The sequence below is a fragment of the Coloeus monedula genome, assembly GCF_965178545.1.
Source record: "Coloeus monedula genome assembly, chromosome: 14".
Classification (NCBI taxonomy): domain Eukaryota; kingdom Metazoa; phylum Chordata; class Aves; order Passeriformes; family Corvidae; genus Coloeus; species Coloeus monedula.
The window spans coordinates 11,238,896-11,262,121 of NC_138794.1; the positions used below are offsets into that span (position 1 = coordinate 11,238,896).

Consider the following 23,226-nt stretch of genomic DNA (forward strand, 5'->3'; position numbering starts at 1 on the left):
ACACTAATTATATTAATAAAATGAAAGCTTAAGTTTTGAAGCTAATCCTGGGCTATCATTTATAAAAGTTAACAGGGCATATTTAATTTAGGAATTGGCTAACACTTCTCTTTCCACCGCTGAAACCTCATAAATGAAATATACTGGATCCTTGCCCAGTGCGGAAATAAAAGTTATGAATAATGTTTCTATCTCAATCATTGTCAGTGCTTTAATATTCCTAATTACTTTAAAAAGCTAAATATTCAATATAGGAGAAACCTTCTTTTTTCTTTTATCTCCACTTGCAAGATTAGAGCAATTTAATAAGAGTCACTGGGTAGTTTTAGTCCACAAGACCATTCTATACTTTGACATCTTATCCTTTCCTGGCCATTTTTACACAGAATGAAGTGCTTGTTACTCTGTGTGTGCATGTGTATAAATGTATAATCTATATCTTCATGTCCTTATTGGCATAGTCTTTTTTATTATTATTATTTTTAACTTCTGTTAGTGCACATGCACTACACGCATACTCACTGCTAGGTTGAACTAAATCTAGTACTAAGAATAATCAAAAGATAAAATGAGCTCCTGAGAATCTATACAATACCTCTCAATTTATGGTATTATTTTTCTTTTTAAAAATATTATTAAAGACAGACATTCAATATGTTATGCTGCCCAGTTTTTCCCTTGCCTACATTCCAGGTAATCCCAAAATGTTGCTTCAAATCCCATAGTATTTTCTTTGTTTGCATCCTTGGAATCATATAATCCCAGAATGGTTTGGGTTGGAAGGGACCTTACAGATTATCTCATTCCAACCCCTGCCATGGGCAGGGATGCCACCCCCACAACCAGGTTACTCGGGGTCCCATCCAACCTGGCCTTGAACACTCCCTGGGTCGGAGCATCCACATCCCCTCTGGATTAAAGTCCTTCCTCCCTGCTCCCTCTCCCTCTTCCCTTTTCTGCAGGGGGACATTCAGCGGAGCTGAAGACAAAACCCCAGGAACCTGTCCAGGAATCTGCCCCGCTGCCTTCAGCCTCTGGCTGTGTTCACCCTCAGGCACAATTACTTCCCTTTCCCTTCACCCTCAGGCACATTTACCTCCCATTCCCTTCTAACACCTCCCTCTATAGATCCCTTCTCTGCTACCTTCTTGCCTGGTAACGATGCTTCTTTCTTAAGATCCCAATCAATATGGGAGAAAGGGAGGAAGCCAACACAAAATGAAATGTCCATTCAGTTTCATTTCACAGCATCTCTCTCCATGCAGCTTTATTTACTTGCCTGGTGCACAAATAGCCTTCATTTAACAAGCTTATTCCTGTTATGTCAATAATGTCTCAGGCCTGTGTTACATCACACTTGGATGTTTGTGCTGCCTGTTCCATTCCAGCATGAACCAACCACTTAAACTCACTGTTCCCAATTAAGAGAGTTTAACAAACACAGCTTTGCCAACTGAACAAATTAAAAGCCTCAAGTGTGGATTAATTCCCTAGCAAAAGCTGCAGAACTCCCAACTCCCATTTCCCTAACTTTGGCGATATGGATTTAAGGGATGGATTGTAAATCAGAGGAGAGAATCTGGGCTGCCTGAAAAGTCAATGGCAAAACTCCCACTGGCTTGAACAGGACATGAACTCTATCTGGAGAGGGTGCTTTCCAAACAACACCAATACTCCAAAGAGTATTTCATGAAGAATGTGCTGTATTAAAGATTTGAGGGAGGAAAAAATCTTCATAGAGCTCTATTATCTGTACTGGTATCCTAATAACAGTACCAAAAGATTAACAGCATCCTCCACTGCATTTCACATTTCTTTGCAAAACACAACCCAAAAAGTCCGATGTTATTATCCTAGGAAAGGGTATGCTCACATATTCATGGATCCACAGAATGGTTTGGGTTGGAAGGGATCTTAAAGGTCATTTTGTTTCAACCCCCGCAATGACATGAATTCTTACAAAATAACCAGCAGACAACATTAATTTTTCCATTCAAAGCATCCAAGTTCTAAGGTCATTGCTTTATAAGGCCTGGTTTTTAATAGCAACATAGATTTTTATCCTATTTTGGTAATCTTTACTCACCACTTGAGCAATCAGTCCCTCCCCAGCCTGGTTCACAGTGACACGTGTCAGGAGAGACACATCTTCCATGCACACACTCCTCTGTGCACAGTGCTGTTAAGAGGAAACAACACACAGCATCGTAAACATATTAAGTGGTTGCTAAACATACCCTAAACAATGCCTCAGAGAGCAATATTTTGTTTAGAAATATTAAACAAAGTAAACACACAAAAAAATAATTACTTGCAAGATTTAATTATTGCTAAGTGACCAAAATAAAATATAGGTCTCTTGACAGCGATAAACTCATTTGTCACTTCAGCTCTGTAATGAAAAACTCGCACACCAGAAATTCCTTTGGTTAGCAGTTTTGCTTGGTAATAAAGTTTTTACCAAACTGACATTTATTATTATTATATTACAGAACAGCAGCTTCTTATATTGCACTCAAATTGCAACTGCTCATAAGACAAAATGGAGCTCAGTCTTGAAAGTGTATTAAGGTCCAAAACAGATTTGTAAAAAACAGCCCTAGGAAAATAAATAATTTTACTCCATGATGCAGTGGCTGTAAGTGCAGTCATGTCTTTTCAAGGTCAGTCAGTTTTCCATAACTACAGTCCTCACTGGTGGAATATTGGAAATTCAATATCCTCAAGTTCAAACCAAGACAAACTGGTTGGCTGAGGAACAGCTCATAGTTTTTAGGATTCTCTTCTCCTGTGCTGTTTCAGTGTCTGACAGTTTCCAGTGTGTGCCCATCACATACTAAAGAACTTGGAGAGCACTGAATAACTGCTTTAAAGGCTGAACTTTACTGCTTACTGCCTTGTGTCCATTTTACCACTTAGGACACTGCCAAAAACTGTGTGTGTCAAAGATTCAAACTGGATGGTTAAGTTGGAACACATAATTTCCATCTAGACCAACATGTATGAGCTATCAATAAATATGATGCAGTGGCAATGAAGTCACTGTATACATATCTATAATATACATTATTTAGATCATACATAACCTATGGCTGTATATCCTGTGTTTTTATATCAGATGGGAAATGTGGGTATTTGAGCTTACTTTACCAAAAACTGGCTGAAGCTGGACTACAAAAGACTTATCCCAAGACAAAGTTAATTCCTTCCTCTCTAAACCAAGGCCAGCAAAGCTGATTTGGGAAATAGCTTTGGGTTGCTGTACTGAAAATGAGGCTGAACTACCCAACTCCTTTGAAATCAGCCAGCAAACTTTCTGGAAGCTTCCCTGACCTGCAGGTGAAATGAAAGCTGGAAACCTTTCAGTTCCCAGATACCTCCTGGGCCAAAAGTTCATCACCACTGCTTTGTAGCTTTGAATGATTCCTGCTACAACTGACATTCCGGTTGGACTCCCAGACTGGATCACACCTTGGACCCACAGTCAGGCTGCCATCAAAGCTCATGGAAACATTTTTCTGCCTATTCTGTGGCTGGGTCATTGCAGAACAAACCCACTGAGCTGTTCACAAAACATTTAAATCCAACTTCAAAATGCAGGTGAACTTAAAATAATCCTGTGGGACAAACTTTCCTGCTCTTTTATCCAGCAAATCCCACGTGACCAGTGATTAGAAGGTTGCCTCATTAAAATGACTGCAAGAACTTTCTAAATTAATCATTTCCTTTCTACGTTTGCTGCATGTCAAAAATGCAATTTATTCTTATTCCATATCTTGTGTTTAGACAGTATTGCAGTGGGCATGAAATATTCATAGCTAATCTCTAGTCACTAATTGTCCTAATCTTTTGTGCATTTATTTTACTTGAGTTAGGCTTTCTGGAGACAAGTGAGGCATCCTGCTTCACCACTGTAGGCTGAAATTCAGGAGAGGATATTAGATAAACAGGATTTTTCAATAGAAATATATACACCTTCATGCAGTCATTTGAAAATTGCTGGTTATCCAGAACAAGGAGAAGGCCATATATAGAACAGTCACAAACTTAGAAGTTCTTATTCAAACTACAGTGTGCTAACAGAGGTAGGATATGCTGGCATAGAGATACCTTGGGAATTGTGCCCTGCACAGCTTTAGCTGAGAGTACATTTCTCATTGATGTGACATCCTAGTTTTGTAAGAGATGCGGAAGTCAAAACTGAGATTTTGCTGTTGCCTGTCTGGACATTTACAACAATAAATCACTCTAACATGCAAAATGTGTAGCATTTTTTACACATTTTAACTGGACCACGTTCTCAGCTCAAGGCAAATGTTGTGAGCAAGAAGGCTGATGGGGGACTAGTTCTTTACTCTTTCAAATAACAAAACTCCTGCACATTACTGGTCTAAATTTAGTTGATTTCCACACAAATTTATCACACCTTAACTATGTTAACATAAATACGACATCATAGTAACTAATTAAGCAATAAAGTTTCCTTAATCACTTGTCTAGCTGCATTCCCACGGGAAGAGTGCCATGTGAGACTTAGCAGCAAGACTCAAGAGAGAATTCCTCATTCTAAAGCACTCAGTCACATGAAAAATAATAAAAAATACATTATGAAGAACCGTATCCCTGTTTTCAGGTGTTCTGAAGTCCCACATCGCTGAAGATGACAATGTTTAATAAGCAATTAAAGATTTAAGTAAGGTGAAGATGCTTCTTGGAACTGTGGGTTCTCTTGTCTCTGGTTGATTAATTGCTAAACAAGTAGCTGTGAGCTCAGAGCTCACTAGTGACTAATCCCATATGTGAGGGTCACAGAAAACCCCCATTTTTAAACAGAGAAGCTTTGTTAGAAGTAATTTTATATTAAGTGGCAAACAATCAGACTCCTGCACTGACTGATTCAAATCAGGCTTATAAAGGTCATATTAGGGTACAGCTCTAAAGTTTTACCGTAGCAAATAAAATTTTGAATTTCTCCTATAAAAGGGAAGTCTTGCCATGCTCAAGTCTTCAGAGTTTAAATTAATTTTTCATTCTATTAACATTCAACATTATAGGATACAATGGTCCCCAAGGCATTCTTCATAATACTCTTTGTACAGTGGTTTGCAAATGATCTTACTAGTTAATGGAACTATAAAAATTACTTGCACATAAAGGTCAAGAAAAATAAAGATAAGTATATACTTTCTGACACTGTCCTGTTCAATACTCAGCTAAAGGCCCCTGGAGTAAAGAAAACTTGTCCTAATGCAAGGAATATAATTCCTCCCAATATAATAGCCCAAGCACTTCAACCTTTGGAATTCCAGACTTTTTATGTCTGCATTTTCCCTCGACCACTTCACTTGAGCAATCCAGCACCCCATTGATCAGTGTATTATTAGCATTCTTGGCATGAGTTTGACATCAGTTTGTAGTTTGATTCAGCCTGGTAATAAAATGACCTACATCAAAGCCCTGCCAAAATGCCATCTTTGTCGCAATGTGTTTAGCATGAGTTATTTGCCCACATTCAAGGTTACGCAGCAACTGCTCCTTATCATGCAATAAAGGCAACAAAAGGGTTCTGTAACAATCCATTTGATGCTTATCACTTACTTTATAATTACAGACTGGGCTTTTTTTAACATATAAGGTCAATCCTCAGGGAAATAGACCTAAAGATTAAGCTCTTTTCACACCTGAAATGGCTGGACTGAGGAATGGATGTTAGAGAAATGGATTCCTCTAACACTAGTGCTTATTCTTTAACTGTTGTCCAGAATTTGAATTCAGATATGATAAATGGTTTGTCTCCTCTCCACAAAGGTATGAAGTGGCCAGAATATTGCAATGAGGAGAAGAGCTCAGTGGAGCAGACATGAGAATACTTCCACTGCAGAATTCCTTCAGCTAAGGGGCACCACAGGGAGTTTATCCCAGACAAAAGCAGGGATGAAGAATTGCTCTGTCTACCTTGGTGCTGCATTCCTCTGTATGGACCCAAATCATGATGTTGCAGGGTTTAATGTCGTTGTTACACACACTGTGACACCCTGCTCATTACCACATCATCAACCCACTGATGGCTGGCATCAACTGAGCTGCCAAAATCAGCCTCTTTCCCAGAGGTCAAAGTGCATTTAGGGAAGACTTTCATCCTAGGAGAACTAGTATGGAGTGATTTAGCTTGAAAAAGTTTCATTACCTTGTCCAAAAATATAACCTATGCATTTATTTCACAAAAGAGAGAGTCACAACCAACCTAATTTGTGCTTGCACTAGAGTGTGGTAACATTTGTGGTGGTCCTTGGAACATGTGGGAGTTCACAGCCACCAACCCAGCAACTTCCATCTGCCATTGTCCCACTTTGCCGTGCCAGACAAGCAAAATATCTCCAAAACAAAGAGCAGGATATAATTATAAAGTGTGAAGAACCCAGAGCAGAAGAGAAATCGGGCTCCATGAGCTGTGCTTACTCATGGCAGAGTGTGATGCTGGAGAGCCATGCCGAAGCATTCCGTACATGCTGAAGTTTCCTGGGCTCTGTGGGATTCCTGCCCAGGATCATAGAGCAGCCAGGAGGTGACAGAAAGCATAAATAATTGTAGCTACATTATGATAATGGAAAACATTGCTAAATGGAGATATGGATGCTGCCATGAGACACAATGAGAAATTCAGGCACTCGCCTGGAACTGCACAGAATGAACTGGTTTATTTGGACTGCACACGAGACACAAGGTCATTGCCTCAAAATATCTTCTTTTCTCTGTCCTACCTCTGCCAGTTTTTCTTCACTATACACTGATCTCGCCCAAACTCTGACCAATTTCATTTATTTTCTGTGAACCAAGGGTAAACCTGCATTTTTTTCTTTTATATTGCTGGTATTTTAATGCCAGATTATTTAACCAGTTCGCCCCATGCTAGATAGTTGTTGGACTAAACAAAGCAGAAATTTAACAGAGAAAGTGATTTTTTCCTTACATATTTCATATGTGTCCCTGAAACAATTTGGGTCATTTTAGCACATTCCTCCATTCCCTCGTGCCACTTTTAGAGTAAAGAATGATTTTGTCAGGTGAAATAGCTGTTATCTTATGGCCAGTGGTTTCAGATAATGTAACAAGTTCAAAGTAGATGAAAACAGATGAAAAAGATTCTTGCTCCTTATCCATTAGGAATCTATTCACTCAGGGCCTCTCTGGTGCTTCCATCTAAATGTACTGGCCTGGGTCCAGGTTGTGCTGAGTCTACAATATCAGCTTCATTAGATAAGCCTGTAGTCAGCATTTGGCTGGATTCTCTTTGACTGTGCTCAGGAAAGGGAGATTTGATAGCAGATGAAAGATGACTACAGCTAATGCATCCAGGTAGGTTTTCCTCATTCTTAAATTATTGCTTATTTGTGGAATGGACGATTTCCTCTCTAAACCACTGACTTTCCATCAGGAATCAAGCTGATTTGATGGTTTCCTGGATAATTGTTTCAATGAAGTGGGATAATAGCTCTTCGCATTGCTTAACGTCAATTTCTGTGGTCATCACTCAGGATACATCCATTAATTTATCACCTTGGAAAGCACTTTCATGCAAGGTTTAGCAACTTCCAAAGATGAAGAGATCTCAAAGCCTGCTCAGGCTTTGAGGAATTTATTGTTTCAGTGCATGGCAACCCTTCTTTTTCATCTTCCCATGAAAGCACCAGTGAAAAATACAAACCCAAGGAGATCAATGTGAGCAAAGGAAAGATGAGACTGATGCAGAGCAGGTAACAGCAACAGGTCACAAGATCAGCTCCTTTTTCCTGTAGGTGCAATTCCACCACTTCTTTTGCAGACTTAGAATTACTGACTCTGCATCAATGCCATCAGAACAGAATCAATGGTCTTTTTGTTGTCTGGGACATGGGGATCTCTGACCATTGCCTCAGTGAGGTATTGATCTGTTCCGGGTTGTGTTATCCTCAGTCTTGACATCAGGCCAAAGCTCAGGGATTAGGCTATGCCAGACATGACTTGTGAATGTCTGAAGTAAAAGAACTGTGGAGATACATTTTGAGGATTTTGTCTTTTCCCAAGAGCAGAATCTGACATGTGTCAGTGCCATCACTGACAATAGCTCAGTAAATCCCTGTATCCTTTTGCTGGGACATGAAGATTTGTTAATAAGCATAAACTCTATGGTAGTTTTTTACCCTTTCTATCAGCAGGTAAATGCCAGCCTGGGGTTCTGATCACTAAAGAGGTGAACACAGAGCCTTCCACTTTCTTGAGTGTCCCAGGCTTGTGGCATGGACTAGTTTAGGGGTCCTGGAATAATTCCAGCCAGATCTCAAAGTTTGAGACTCCAAGGGCCCTTCAGGAGGAACGCTCACAGTTTACTGCCACGAGAGGAACTGGCACTGATGAGAACCTCCTTTAATCCATGTTGCAATCTGTTGCTTTAGGCCTTACCCTAGGGAGTGGATAGGGAAGTAAACTGTGCCAGGGGAAGGGCAGGGTAGGGACAAGACTGTCACTTGCTCTGTGTGCCCTGAGAAATGCAAGACTGGTGGAGCACAGTTTGGAATCCCAGTCTGGTTGGTTCTGAGGAAAAGCTGACCTGGAGCAGCACATCCCTGAGACAGGAATGGCATCGCATCACTGACCATAAAATAGTGACAGTGACAGTGACAGTGACAGGGAAGTTTAGAGCCTGCAAAAGGGGAGGCCAGGGAAACCACACATTTAACACTCTTTGTGGCATTTTGATGCCCCATTGGTTTCATCTGCTCTGGTGGAGAGAGGGAATAGGAGATAGCACTCACCACTTAATGATGTCTGAGTGAGAGCTGCAGAGCAGCCTCCTCATAGCAGCAAATGTCAGAGAGCAGGACTGGGGTCAGGAAGCTGAACTCTGTTGTACCTTTGGCTGTGTTAATAACAAGTGCAGGAGTTGAAGGCACAAAAAGGGATGGTGGGAAGGCACTGAGAGACTCTGAGCACTCAAGTGCATCTGCCCTGCAAAGTGGACAGGTTACAGGGCTGGGTAAGAGCAGCACTAATCCCTTAGTCTGGAGATATAGACAACGGAATGGGTGCAAAGGCAGGAATCGGTTAAGTGTACAAAGGAGGCAAAACCTGCAAGAAAGGCAAAGCCTCTGTGCAGTGCCTGATCCCAACAGCTCCTGACTAACTCACACTTCAGGCCAAGGTCAGAGACATCCACACAGGGACTGCTGCTCAGCCCCAGGACTCTGGAGGGATCAGGACACACCAGAGCCTAGGCTTTACCTTGTGGCAAAGAGAGAAATTCCTCCTTCAGGTGAAATCCTGACCCTCTAAGGTGAGTCACACTCCCATATCCTTTACCAGTTTGTTGGGGGCTAGGATTTTTAAGTTTGTTTCTTTCTCTTGTGGAATTCTGTCCCATCTGTTGCTAAGAGAAAATAACGACCAGTACTTAAGAGAGACAAAAAAAATGGCCAAGGTGGGGGAAGGATGCAGCTGGCTACTCTTACTTGGGTTTTATTTTCTTTGGAAGGGCAGAGATTCCACAGATTTTGGGCTGGGGAAGGGGCTGGGCATAGCACTGGGACATTATTAACACCTGACCTCACTGAAAAAGGACCCTTCACCTTCTACTCGGGTGCCTCAGGAAAAAACCTGGGACCCCGAGCCCCTCCAAGGGAGCCCCTCCTGGCAGTGCTCAGAGGCAGCCAGGCTGCCACTGCCCAGCCCCGCCATTTTCCTGCCACTGCTCTATGGTTTTCTTTTGCTACACTGTAGCCCCAGAGTCCCTGCCTGCCTGGATGCCCTGCGGCTCCTGGTACAGCTGCAGAGTTTCTGATCCATTTAGTTTGCTACTCCAGAGTCTGCTCACCCCTGCGGTCCCAGCTGCTGCTCTGACGTTCCTGCCGCAGCCCATTTCGCCATCTGGCCCGCCCGCCATTACCACGTGAGGGAGACGCAGCAAAGCTGGCGCCACAGCGCCCCCTGCAGGCGCGGGGGAATCATCGCAGCCGCCCTGCCCGGCCGGGAGCCACCAGCGCCCCTGCCGGCTGTGAGCGGAACTGCACCCGAGGGGAAAGGGCCCGCGGCTGAGAGAAGGCTGCCACTGGGTTCTGGTTCTGTTTGTTGTTGCTGCCGTTGTTGTTTGTTTGCCTTGTTATACATACTAGTAAAGAACTGTTATTCCTTTTCCCTATAGCTTTGCCTGAAAGCCCCTTAATTTCAAAGTTATAATAATTCAGAGAGAAGGGGGTCATGTTCTCCATTCCAAGGGAGGCTCCCACCTTGCTTGGCAGACACCTGTCTTTCAAACCAAGACACAGTTTTAAGGCTCAGTTTTTCCCATTGCCTTCACAGAAAGTGAATTGGAGCCCAGAGAGAACTCATCAGGGATCAGCTAAATATTGATGATTCTTGATCTTTTAAGGCCTGCAACCGATTTTATGCATTTTCTGTCATTGCTTCAAGTAGAAATAATCGTTGCATTCTGCCATGTTGAGGGGGAAGAGTTACACGAAGATCAATTCTGCTGATCAATGTTCTAATACAATATTATTCTGTGGGACAATTTCAGCATTTAACATTTTCTGGTAAATGATTTCCCATTGCCTCACTCAGGGTTCAAAACAATCATTACCACTAGTTCAAACCGTTAATGAGGTTAAGGGAGATCCTGAATCAGCAGAGCAGAATCTATGACCCTGGAAAGCTTTTCCCCTCCTGTGCCCTAAGTCTACTCCTTCCATTTTGGTAAATTGACCAACTCTTCCCAGCAATTTGTAGAAAATACATTTTCACTTGTTAATTTTCCACTGGAACTTGATTCATCCAACCAACAAACTTAATTTGTCTGCAAATTGTGCTCTAAGTGGCACAATTTCGAAAAGCAGAAGCACTATCTTTTTCTAAGCAATGCAGAAATATTAACATTTACTCTTGGCATGCTCCTTCATTCTCTCTGTACATGACCTAGGAAACCTTACTCCAACAAAACCAAATTCAGTCAAATAGGATTTGCCTGCAGGAAGCTCCAAGTTTTCTGAGGACAGAAGTGCCAAAACCAGTGAAAGTTTTCCCCAGTCATTCCGTTCTTAACTTCAGGGGATTTTTTTGTTGTTGCCTGAGGAAATTAGGTTCTTGACAGGTTGGGAATAGAGGAGAAGCTTGTACCTAACTAAGATCCTTGTCCTACCAGCTTTCCTGCCAGCCTGTGGAGCAGCAGCCAAACCTACCAGAAGGAGAGAAAGCATAAGTTGGCCTACCAAACTACCTGTGAGGGCAGATGGTACCAAACAGCACTCAGCACAGAGGCAGGAATGCCCGTTCTCCACTCCTGGGTATCTTTGCCTGCAGTCTGAGCTCTCCTGGGAGTTGTGCTGGAATGGAAAATGAGCAGCCAGGTGTGAAGTACAGAGCTGAAAATTAGCTGAAAGTGGTAAATCACAAGCATTTCCATCATAGAAAGACTGGAGGAACACGCAGTGCCCTGCAGGTGAGGAAAGTGAGAAGTAAATGACAGATGGACAGGTGAGAAGTGTGGCAAAGCTGGGCGAAACTCAACTGCCGGGGGATATTTTCAGCCTCACTATAGAAACTCCGCCAGTACATTATGACTGCTTTGCTTCATGCCACAGCCACCTCTGCTATACTCCTGTGACTATGGCACTCCAAGAGACCAGGAATTTACAGGTTCCAGCACTGGCTGAGGAGCTGTTTGATTTAAACAGTGAGATGGGAAGAACATGGGAAAATGTCAAAGAAAATGAGCCATTATCAGAAGAAAACCCTCACACATTCATAATTGGAAACATTTATTCTGGAAATCACCTCAAAATCACAGCACTTGCACATTTCGCTACAGGTTACCCACTCAGGGCATTGAGTGAATTTCTTTGTGTACAAATTCCATCAGTCTGTGATATATTTATTTTTAAATCTGGTAGCCTTGATACATGTCCGTAGTTCTCTGATTACTGACTTGCTCTGAATTGTGGGTCTCATGCCAAGAAAATTCTATTTTCTGACAGCAAATGACACAACTCCACTGCTGATTGATTTTCATAGGTGCAGAGTGTGTGCTGTGTGTTAGTGAGGATGGGGGCATCAAAAATGCTGTTCCTAAAAGATCAAAAGTAGATGGATGAAGACATCTGGACTGTATGACACTTCTGGCTGTCTTGGCTAGGCAATGCAACACTTAATAAAACCAAATTACACAGATGCTCCTAGAAAACTTTTAGTCCTGTAGAAAATTGAATAAACTATCGATGTTTCCAACAAAATCTTTCTTCATTCTTATTCCAAAATTTATCAAGTCAATCTAACAATCCTTTCTTTGTTTCTCTCCAAAACAGGATGAATATGGACAAATTTCTGAAGGCAAACCTGTCCTTGAGGTCAGGCACGGGCCCCAGAGAGCCAACACATTACAGATTTCATTTCAAATCAAGGCCTGCAATGCAAGTGAAGGTGACCCTGCTGAAATCAAGGACAGACCATGCTCTATTTGAAGATCATGCTCATGTATAAGCTACACTAACATTCCTGGGGATGGAATATTTTCTCCTTTCACTTTTCTCACGTTTCAAAAGGAATCACAGCAATGTGTTTTACAGCAGCTTTCTGAAAAGAACTGCAAAAAAGACAACACAGGAAACTTTTTATGTAGTGATGGGGGCTGATTCTCATCTCAAGCCACTTCTTTAAACTTCCTGTCACCTGTCCAGATTGAAGAAGTTCAGCTGATTTAGGATCAAGCCCGATTTCTGGATGTTGAGTGTCCAGAGAAACTTTCTATTAATGACACACAGTAAAATGTACTTTCCAGTTCCTGGGATTCACACTGTGGCCTGGAGACAGATGATGGGAGCTGGAAACAAAAACTTTTCCCTACATTATCAGAAACTACTGAAGAGGGCTACCCTTTATTATAAGATAAATATAGCATAGCATTGGCAGTATTTGATGAAAAGATAATTTTAGATGCTTTTAGTAATGCTTTTAAAAGGAATTCTATTTAAACTGGACATTTCTCAGAACATGACACCCATGAATGCAGGTGTGGTGACATCAGATCCAAGATCTGTACCAGAGACCTGCTTCAGCAGAGCTCCTGTGCACAGCACTGCTGTACCTGAAAAGGTTCAATTTCTTTACCAGTCTCCTTATAACGTGTTTCATACATGTTTTTTTATTTTAATCAGTAAAATATTTCTTTATTTGACTCAATTTACATATTTACAGTGTAAGCTTTTTGAAGTAAGGCCATCTAGTTTTGCACGTGGATTTCTAGACATCAGAGTAATGAAAGCAAATCATAGCATTCAGAAAGGAAAAATCTTGATTAAAAGAAGGAAAGCTTTGGGGTTAGATAGTTTGATTAAATAGTTCTTTTTGACTTACTGCATCAGAGAAAGTGAGGTTTCCAAAAGTGAATATCTATGTTAGAAATACTGAGCTTAAGATAAACGATTCAAAAACATTTTGTGATCAAACCTGAAATGGACTGAAGTTTCATGAAAAATCTCCCTTGGGAGCCTTAAAACCCCTCTATTAAAATGGAAAGTAAGTGCAACAACACAAGATCTGAAGGGGAATGCTGTAATCCTGACACAGAGAAGAAAAGGGAATGTCTGTAGACACAGTTCCAAACACATCAGGTTCTAAAGGAAGGCTCCATGGCTGCTTAGAAGAGCTCTGTCCCTGATTAGCCTTTTTGACATCTGATTAATCCCTTTCCCTGTACTGAGTATTGAGTTTAATAGATGCTTTTCCAGCCAACATCATCTCCTTTCCCTCTGAACAATTAGGGAACCTGAAATGAAAACTGATTTGCCAACTGACTCTATTGCAAACATAAAATTTCCAGTGTGCCCTCTGGGCACCTTTAGTTCACTCTTACTTCCCATTCTGCCCTCCCACACTCTTTTGTTTCCCTTGTCCCAAGGAGAATTTCACTCCACTATCAGCCACTTCACTGAAGAAACTCATGCAAATGTCTGGGGAAGGTGCTTTGCTTTGTAAAGCTACAAAAAGAATTAGTGCTTCCATATGAACACACAGACTGCCAGAGGGCAGGGATAGATGGGATATTGGGAAAGAATTCTTTCCTGTGAGGGTGGTGAGGCCCTGGCACAGGTTGCCCAGAGCAACTGTGGCTACCCCAGCCATGGAAGTGTCTAAGGCCAGGTTGGAAGGGGCTTGGAGCACCCTGGGACAGTGGAAGGTGTCCCTCCCTGTGGCAGGGGTGAAATGGGATGAACTTAAAGGTCCCTTCCAACCCAAAGCATTACAGGATCCCATGAACTCAATCTGCAGATCATTTATTACTGTGGGGTGTTAACACCACTCAGAGATGGTGCATAGCCACAATTCCCAGCCAAGGTGATGGAAATTGGAGCACTCAGCCTGTTTGATATCCAGGCTCCTGCTGCAAAGTTGTGGGTTCAATAGGAAGAAATTACTTTTTTTCCAAAGTCTCAGAGTGATTTTCTGCACAATTTGGCATCTTAATATTTTTACATTTTGGTCTAAATGATTTATGCTTCAGAGTTGTAAGTATTTTATATTTTAACATAAGTGATTGCTTTCTACAAATTTTCAAGACTTCTTCCATAAGAGTACTGTCAGTTTGCATTAAACTCCAGAGTAACTGCCTTAGTTTTATAGTCTATCACGTCTCTATCAGAAATGGATGCTGTTACAAAAAATCCATGGAACAATATATCTTTATCCTGCTGTGGGATGTGGAATACATGCCACAAAACCCAAAGTTAATTTGGAACAAAGGGAATGACATTTAAAAATTTAAATTCCCACCCAGCAAACCCCCTCCCAGGAATTACCCAGCATTTGAGAAACCAACATCGATAAACACAAGTAGATTAGCAGAATCATAGAATCACAGAAGCTCAGAGCTGGAAAGGATCCACAAGGATCATTGAATTCCAGCTCCTGGCCCGGCACAGGATCACACCATGTGCCTGGAATGGTATTCCTTATGTCAGGCTCACGTGGTATTCCCTGCATGAATGCCATTGGTATTGTTCAGAGGCACTGCTAAAAGGATGGAATAATTACAGACAGGCATTCCAAAAGTTCACATAAAAGAAATGCACATTATGCACAGGAAGATGCTGAAAGCACTGTATACTCTGGGCCAAATTCCATCTGCCATATGCTTCCAGCCACTCTCATTCCTGTGCTAGAGGAGATGGGGAGTAGCTGAGCTGTAAGTAAGTGGACCCAGGTAGCCAAATGCCTCCTCCTGTTTGCCCAGGTTGCCGTATTTAGGTCATCCATGGCTGTTGCTATAAAAGGCTGTGAGAGCAGAGGGTGGCAAGAGCAAGGCCCACAAACCCTCAGCCAGCCCAGACAGCCAGCACAGCTCGCCCTTCCCAATGTTTTGAACAGAGTGAAAAACATTTGAAAAGAGTGGTTCACTCCAGCTTCCAAAGTGCTCCCCTGCCACTACTGAAACCAAGAGGTGGAAAGACAAAGAAAAGCCATAAGGAGATTTCCTGAGGATCATATTGATGAGTGTTTTATTATCTGCAGCATGGCTGGGTGTACTGGGCTGGCTGGGATGGGGTTAACTCTCCTCTCAGCTTGGGTCATGCTGTGGTTTAGGTTGGTGACCAAACCAATGCTGACCATGCTGACATTTCAGCTACTGCTGAACAGTGCTGGCACAGCACCAAGGCTTTCTCTGTTCCTGAGGATCATTCACATTTGTTTTGTCTCAATCCACAAGTTTTTTTTCTTTGGGTCTTCTTTCCTCTTCTCCCATCCCATCAGACAAAGGGAACGGGAGAGGCTGTGTGGGTCGGTGAGGGAGGAGGCACAGGGTTAACCCATACCCCTGCTGTGTTATCATATGTCATCATATGTTATCATACCTTATTCATATGTTATTGTGTGTCTTATATTATTGTGTCATCGTGTCATCATGTTATCATGTGTTACCATATGTTATCACATGTTATCATGTTTTATCACGTTATCACGTGTTATCATTCTATTGTAGCACTTCAGCCATCCTTGCAGTGACAGTGATTCGGTTTTATTTACATTTTCAGTCTATAAGATGCCTAGAAATGAGGAAGGGAGCCGCTGGCACTAACACCTGGCAGGAGATTGCAGTAGCTCTTTTTTGTAGGCAAGAAGGACTCTGCCTGATAATGGTCCCCCACATCTGACTGGTGGCTTCCCAGACATCCAGAGTTCATGTGGGAACTGGTCAGCGAAGGTCACAGCCAGGGGGATACAGAGAAGAAGCAGAAAGCAATGCCACCGCAGATTTTGTATACATCAGGAGCTCTTTCTAAAGACTATCTCAATTTAGGAAACTTCTTTTCCTCTCTCTACCTTTCCTTCCTTTTCTCCTAGGCTTTTAAACTTCTCCAGAGCACAAGAGAAAACTATTAATGGGAGAAGGATGTAAAGGAGTGATCAAGAAAACAGCTATGGGTTGGACTAAGCTGACCTTTAAGGTCCCTTCCAACCCAAACCATTCTATGATTCCAATTTCAATTTTAAACTTGTACCATTTCATATATCTGTCTTCTTTCTGACCCTATTGATTTCCATAAATTAACCCAGCTCCACACACATCTGGACTACTCATGATCTGCAAGCTATTTTGGAGAGGAACACCTTCTAGAATTTTGTGTCTTCATAATTCCATAAGTGGCAAATGCTCTGCATGTCCACGTCCTTGGAACCAGTTCATTCATACCTGGGGTGCACAGTACCCTGTTATTGTTCTGTGCAAGGTGAATGGATCCCAGCATCACAGTTGAGTAACAAAGACATTATGGAATAGCCCTGGTGCCCTCCAGGCCATGTAGGATCAGTGCAGACTGGCATGAACCACTCTGAGGTGCATCCCAGCAGGAGGAGGATTTGAAAGGGCATCCAGACACATCCTGGTGGATCTGTGCTGATTTAGAGCAGCTGGGGACCAGCCTGACTTTGCTAAAAGAGTGCAGATTAAGGGACTAAACTTTGCATGGCTCTTTCTTTGAACTCAACAATGAATCACATCTATGGTTCTTGTGCTTTTTTCTGATCCTGCTGAAGCTCCCAGCCGTCCAGGCCATTAGCATGAACACCATGAGGAGCTCTGAATCCAGTGCCTCCTTCTGTGTCTGCAATCCCAGTGTGCTTTTATACTGATCCAACAGAGACTGCCTAAAGCAGCCAGAAAAGCCTTTTCTGCTACACTAGCAATAGCCTAAATCTTTTTCCAACCATAATGCCTGCATAATTTTTCCTCTGATATTTATTAAGCCCCTTGAGACATTATATAGCTTTAGCATTCCCTCCTTTTTAACTTTATGCTATTTTCATTACTTTATATGAACATTTTGTTTCTCCTCCTTCTCCTGCACTGCTTCCAGAAGTCCTTCCCTTATTTCATTACTGCTCCCCACCAGCATCCAGAGGCTGACTGCAAACATAAAATGATGGATGGGAGATGAGAACTGACCTTTCCACCTTCCCATCCAGGGGGTCTCTCCAGAGTCTTTAGGCTAAGTAGTCACCCACTGGCTTCATCCGTGTCACCAGCTGAACTAACCTGCTTTTGAGGCTGGTGTCCCTCTGCCCACACACTCCTGTGTCCCAAGAGGCTCTGAATGAACAAGCAAAGGCCCATTTTCTCTCAGTTTCCCTTTAGATGGGAACAAAGGATTCAAATAATTTTCCCTATGTTCTTCACTGGGAAAAGATGTATGGCGTCATCTCCAATGCATATAAAGGGAGAAATTTCAAAGTGTCTCCTACTGTCATTTCAATTCTATAATTAATAACTATATGCAGAAAGGCCTTCCACACCATTTTCTCTCTGTCATACATCCCAAATCAGACAGAGATAAAGAATGTCCCCTGATAGGAAGTATCTATGTCCTGCTATAGCATTTCCCCTAATTTAAGTTGCATTATTGATGTACAGAACCCTTACTTGAATAATGTAACAGTAAGGCTCTCATAGAAAGCACCAGCACCAGCTTTAATGTGTGTCTATAAAGATAAGAAAAATGTATTTTAAAAGTCCAGCAGCTTTCAAACAATATATTTTCAAGTTACAGGAATGCTCACTGCAAGGAATTTAAAATTGAGGTGAGAAGGGGAGGCAACATTTCTTCTAAAATGCTAATGAGCTACTGCCTTATAAAGTGAAAAAAAATCAACAAATCTGACATATGAACAAACATTATGAATATTCAGGAAGTTTAAGCCACTGATTCAACATTTTCTAAGAGTGTACAACTTTTGCACTGATCACACAAACCATTCTTTTTCTTCTCATCATGAGTACACTCGACTGTGGTGTCGGTGTGCTGCTGGAACATATGCGTGGAATTGCAGGGATTGTAATTCATCCAGATGGCAGGAAGCTCTGGAATTGTTACTCCTATGGTACAGATGTTTAACAGTCCAACCATATGGCTCCAATAAGACAGACTTGTCAAAGAATACAAAAACTGCACTAGACACAGAGCCCTGTAAATGGGAATGCAGTCCTGAGGTGGGAATGTTCATATGGCTACACTATAAATGGGAACATCACACTAGGAAGTTGGCATGGCTATTGGAATTACAGAATTTATGAAACATTATTTAAACTCCTGAAAACAATCAGCCCCCAAATTTGCATAATTTCCCTGAGTCAGCTATTAAAAGAACATTCCTCATTTGTTTTTGAAATTCATTAAAGGCATCAAACAAAGGTGAGTTGAAAAGATGGGTAAATAAATACATGCAAATACAATAATGTCCCCAGCCTTTGGCCTGAGGGAAATACCTCTGTAGGTAACAAACTGAGATTCAACCAGTGAGACCAACAATTTCTCTAGAAAAATATTTGTCAAAGTCAGGGAGCCCTGCTGATTGTGACAATTGTAATGTGGAAAGCTGAATGTTGAGAAACAATCTGAGATCAATAATATCTTGGCCAAGAAAGGAGAGCACCATGAAATGGTCAATCTATAACTCTACTGAATTTTGGCAGGTTTGAAAGACAGATAAATGGCAGCAAATCAGATTGTTAAATCACTAATCCTGTCATTATTACATCCTGTCACATTGCATAGATTTAGACTTTAGAAAAAGAGTGTAAGGTAGGAGAGTGAAGAAAACACTTAAAAGCTCAGCTCAATCTGTGAAGAAAAGGTGAATTCCCAACTTTTTGTTTCATGGTTGGTGCTATTCTGCCCAAAAGTCAGCTGGCAGTAGCTGCTGCTCAGAGTCCTATCTGCCCTCCCTCTGATGTCAGGTCTCTGACCCTTTGTTCCCCACAAGAAGTGTCTCCTCTGTACAAATCTGTTGTGCAAGAATAAGATTAAAATGGACAGACTGAACAAAGCGTTGGTCTCTCAGACAAAAATTCATCCATCTAGCACACAGGGCATCTTTCCACCTGACATATTCTTAGAGGGAACTATTCAATTACCATCTCCTCACAGCCTAAAGAGCACAAAAGAGCCATGTAATATTCTTTTTCTTTTTCTTTTTTTTTTTTTTTTTGAGCAGCAAAGTATTCAGAGCTGCTTTATCTGCCGCAGATACTAATCTAGGCAATATAATTTTAAAACATCCTTACAAAAACCTTGAAGGGCAGTTGAACCCTGAGGTTGTTTAAAAAAAGATTTTCTGTAGTTTATGCATTTGCTCTGCCAAAAGCTTACCTTAGCATACAAAGTACAGTAAATCACAGCTGCTCTGATTTACTGCCCAGACTGTGCTGTTTGTTTTCAGGGACAGCTCAGGGAAAAGCTCTGTCAAGTGTAAGAACATTCAGAGAAGGGGAATCGTTTTGCAAAGCTCCCACAATGGTAACAACCATTTCTAAAATATCAGTGAGGGGGGAAAAAAATGCAGATATGCATCTTCAGCATTTTTCAGGGGGGATTTTTTGACTACCATTGCAACCCCAAAGTATTTCAAGCCTTTTGGAGGCACAGAGACAATTTCATACCCCAAAACTGTTTAGCCTAAGTACTAATGGGCTGGCCAGTTGTATAACTTTCCAGGCAGCCACTTAAATTATTGGACCTTGTGCCTGAATTCCACATTTTATGGGGCAGCAGCACAGACAGATGCCGAAAAGGCAGAGAAGACACCAGAGAAGTGGCAGAGCAAGAAGCTCTGGATCAACATGACTATTTAGAACTGAGGGTAGATTTTATTAGACTTAATCTATTTAGTAAGCCAACAGGAGGGCAAAGATAAAACCGTATATCTGACATCTTTTTAAAAATTAGTAAATGAGAAGGGAAGAGATCAAAACAGTAGCTGAAAGCCTTCACTTCTGCTTTAAAATCCAAGAAACAGTCATTAATAGAGATTTAAACTCAGCCCTCTCTAGTCTAAACATGTCACTGTTAATTACAAAGCTATTTAACTTTTGCAAGAAATAAAGACTGCTATTAATGAAAGAAGAACCAATTAGCCTTTAATCTACACACTGTTTTTTAATCAAACTTTCTTCTGATCATCAGACTCACTGCAGGATGTATCCCTCCTCCCCATGTTGTAGTGGTTCCATGATTGCTAATGGAATAGATTTTAAAGGGCTGACTGAGCGGGGAGAACCCTCTCTGCAGGGCTGAAGCTTCCCTCCCTTCCTGCCAGGTGCAGCTCAGGAAAGTGGAATTTTGTGTCCTGACCACTCTTGGAGCAGCTGTCTTTAGAGGAGTAGCATTGAATGTGTCTAGAGGAACATGGGACAGGAGTACTGGACTGCCTTGTTAGGAAACAGCAAAAAAATACCAGTTTAAAGAGAAGTAAGAAATGGGATGGAAAAAGGCAAAAGCAGAGAAGTGCCTCCAGGAATGAAAATGCTGACTGCAAAGAATGATGAATGAGAGAATTTGCTTGTTGGTACAGGAACATATTGTGGAAAAACAAAACAAAACAAAACAAATGGGATCAGGCCTTGATGTGTTACAAACAAAAGGGGTGGCATGAAAAGGATCCCATTAGCTAAATATTGTGCCTCCAAACTGTTGCTTGAGGGCTCAGAGAATTTCAATGAGGTTTTCTGTTTGCTTTTGGGTTTTTTTTCTATGTGGCTACTTGTGGTAGCAAATAATAAGTCCAAGCATCTGGAATCCATCATGATGGAGAACTTCTTCCCTGACATCATTTCCCTCTTGGCTGCTGTTGCTGCTCCGATCTCCGGGAAGGATGGACAGCAGATGTCCCTGAGCACACATCAGGCTGATAATGAAATACAAGAACCTGACTCCTGCACATGTAAACAGCGGAGAGAGTGTAACTATTATCTGCTCTGTGTCAAACATGAGGCTTTTGGTCTGACCAGATACCTGCTGCCTGCTCTGCATTAGCAAAATTTCGGTGTATGCTGTTCTTTCTCCACCACAGAAAGATAAAATTTGCCTGGCAGCAGCAGAACACTGAGTATTAACAAAACCCCACAGACCACTTCAGAACAAATGTTAATATCCTCAAAGAATCAGAAAGTCTGGAGAGAGTTATTGTTGTGACAGTATGGCAATTAAAAAAAAAAATCAATAGGTTGCAGGCAGAAAAGTGATAATAAATATGCTCTGTGCTAGACAGGATTCTGAGTCATGAAATCCAAGACTGTAATAAAAGTATGTGGAACAACTGCTGACATGGTATTGACACCTGAGATATTTGAAGGTAAGTACATACTTACCATAGGAAGGATTCCAGCAAAGACAATAAGTTGCAATAAATGTTTTTCAGGACTTGACTAACAGCATTTTTCACTTCAAGAGATCAAATTATTACACTTTCTGTAAAATAATTCTAATGCCTTATCTCAAAGGGTTGGTGATTTTTCACAGTCCAAAGCCTCTTTAATGTAACTGTTTGGCGTAAAGGTCATTGAAAATGAGATCAGGGTCCATTCATGTTTTTCAGCTGTTCATGTATTACAATATGAGTCCAACACAGGAACTCAGATAAAAACATCAACAGAGCTAGAAAGAAATAGCTGTAAAGCACAGGGTCAAGATATTTGAAATTAGCTGGATATTTGTATCATTTTCACATTTATTCCATGGCATTCTAAACCTGTTAATAAAATTTGGATTCTGATGCTGATCAAAACCTCTTTGTGTTTTCTTGTGTCACAATTCCACAACACAAGACCTAGACAAGAGATCCCAGCTCCACTCTCCTTTTTAGCACATGCAGAACACTTAGAAAGCTGCAATACTGAAAACAAGTGACACTAATGTACAGGGTATTTTTAATTAACAAAGCTCTTAGGCATTGCTGAAAGATCCATTTTGATTTTTGTCCCCCCTCATATAGACCTAAAACACTCCAGAGCTCTGTATTTATTTATACAGTGCAGTTGGGAGAAAGTTCTTCTGACATTTGAGAAGCTTTAAAAAGTTAAACTGTTGATGGGAACCATTGTGAAAAAACCCAAGATTTTAACTCATTTAACTCTTGAAGTAAGAACTGTCAAAGGTAAGAGGCAGAAACTTTACACTGCTGCTTAAATTATGTGATAGTTTATTCCTGAGCGTTCTCAGTTCCCCTAACTCCTTAATATTGGTGAATACTTGCATTAATTACTCTCCAGAGTAAGCTCTGATACAAGAAAGCACTAAGAAACTTCATTAACTCCCTCCCCAATGACTTCAGCCAAATTTTACTTACTTACTTGAGATGCACATACCTGAAACGACTCGAAATATTCTGTACCTGCAGTTCTGCCTGCAATCAGCACGAGCTGAAAGCTTTGAAAATCAACCCTAGTGCAACATGACTTTAATTTATCTACAGCTGCTCCAAAAACTACTTTTAACTGTGCCATGTGCCGTGTGTACATACGTATGCAGTAGTCCCCACTCTCGTAGTAGCCAGGGCAGCACTGGGAGCGTCGCCGGTACATCGTGCGCAGCCCCCTGCGATAGGCAGTTTTGTAGCTGATCCTGCACCACAAGACACAAAACCATTGGACACTATTGAAAATCAATGCCTCCTGCTGGAATGATATTTGTGTTAAATTATAATAAGGGTAGCATTCAATAATTATTTTTAAATGCATGAAAGCTTTTGGTAATAAAAGCCACAATAAGGAATAAATCGATACTTGTTTTGAAGCTTGAAATATGACTTGTGTTATAAACACAGTGCTTGTGACAGTCAGTCACTGGAGCTCTTCCTGGGGCAGCTGCTGTCTTAAAACATTTTCCCAGTCCTACTGCAAGGGCAAGGAGTTTCTTCAAGAATAAATGGTTTATT

The 23,226-nt window shown here is 41.4% G+C and overlaps 1 protein-coding gene across 2 annotated transcripts in view; it reads right to left on the reverse strand.

Moving 5' to 3' along the window:
• Window positions 1-22,888, reverse strand: part of MEGF11 (multiple EGF like domains 11) — a gene marked incomplete at its 3' end in the record, with an annotated part of 188,187 nt that extends 165,299 nt beyond the window's left edge. For both annotated transcript variants that reach the window (XM_082291017.1, XM_082291018.1), the window contains exons 1-2: window positions 22,813-22,888; window positions 2,087-2,179 (exon numbers count right to left, since the gene is read on the reverse strand). In XM_082291017.1, the coding sequence (XP_082147143.1) occupies window positions 2,087-2,179; window positions 22,813-22,873 (154 nt within the window). In that variant the 5' untranslated portion in view covers window positions 22,874-22,888. The remainder of the gene's footprint in view (window positions 1-2,086; window positions 2,180-22,812) is intronic.
• Between the last annotated feature and the right edge of the window lie 338 nt (window positions 22,889-23,226).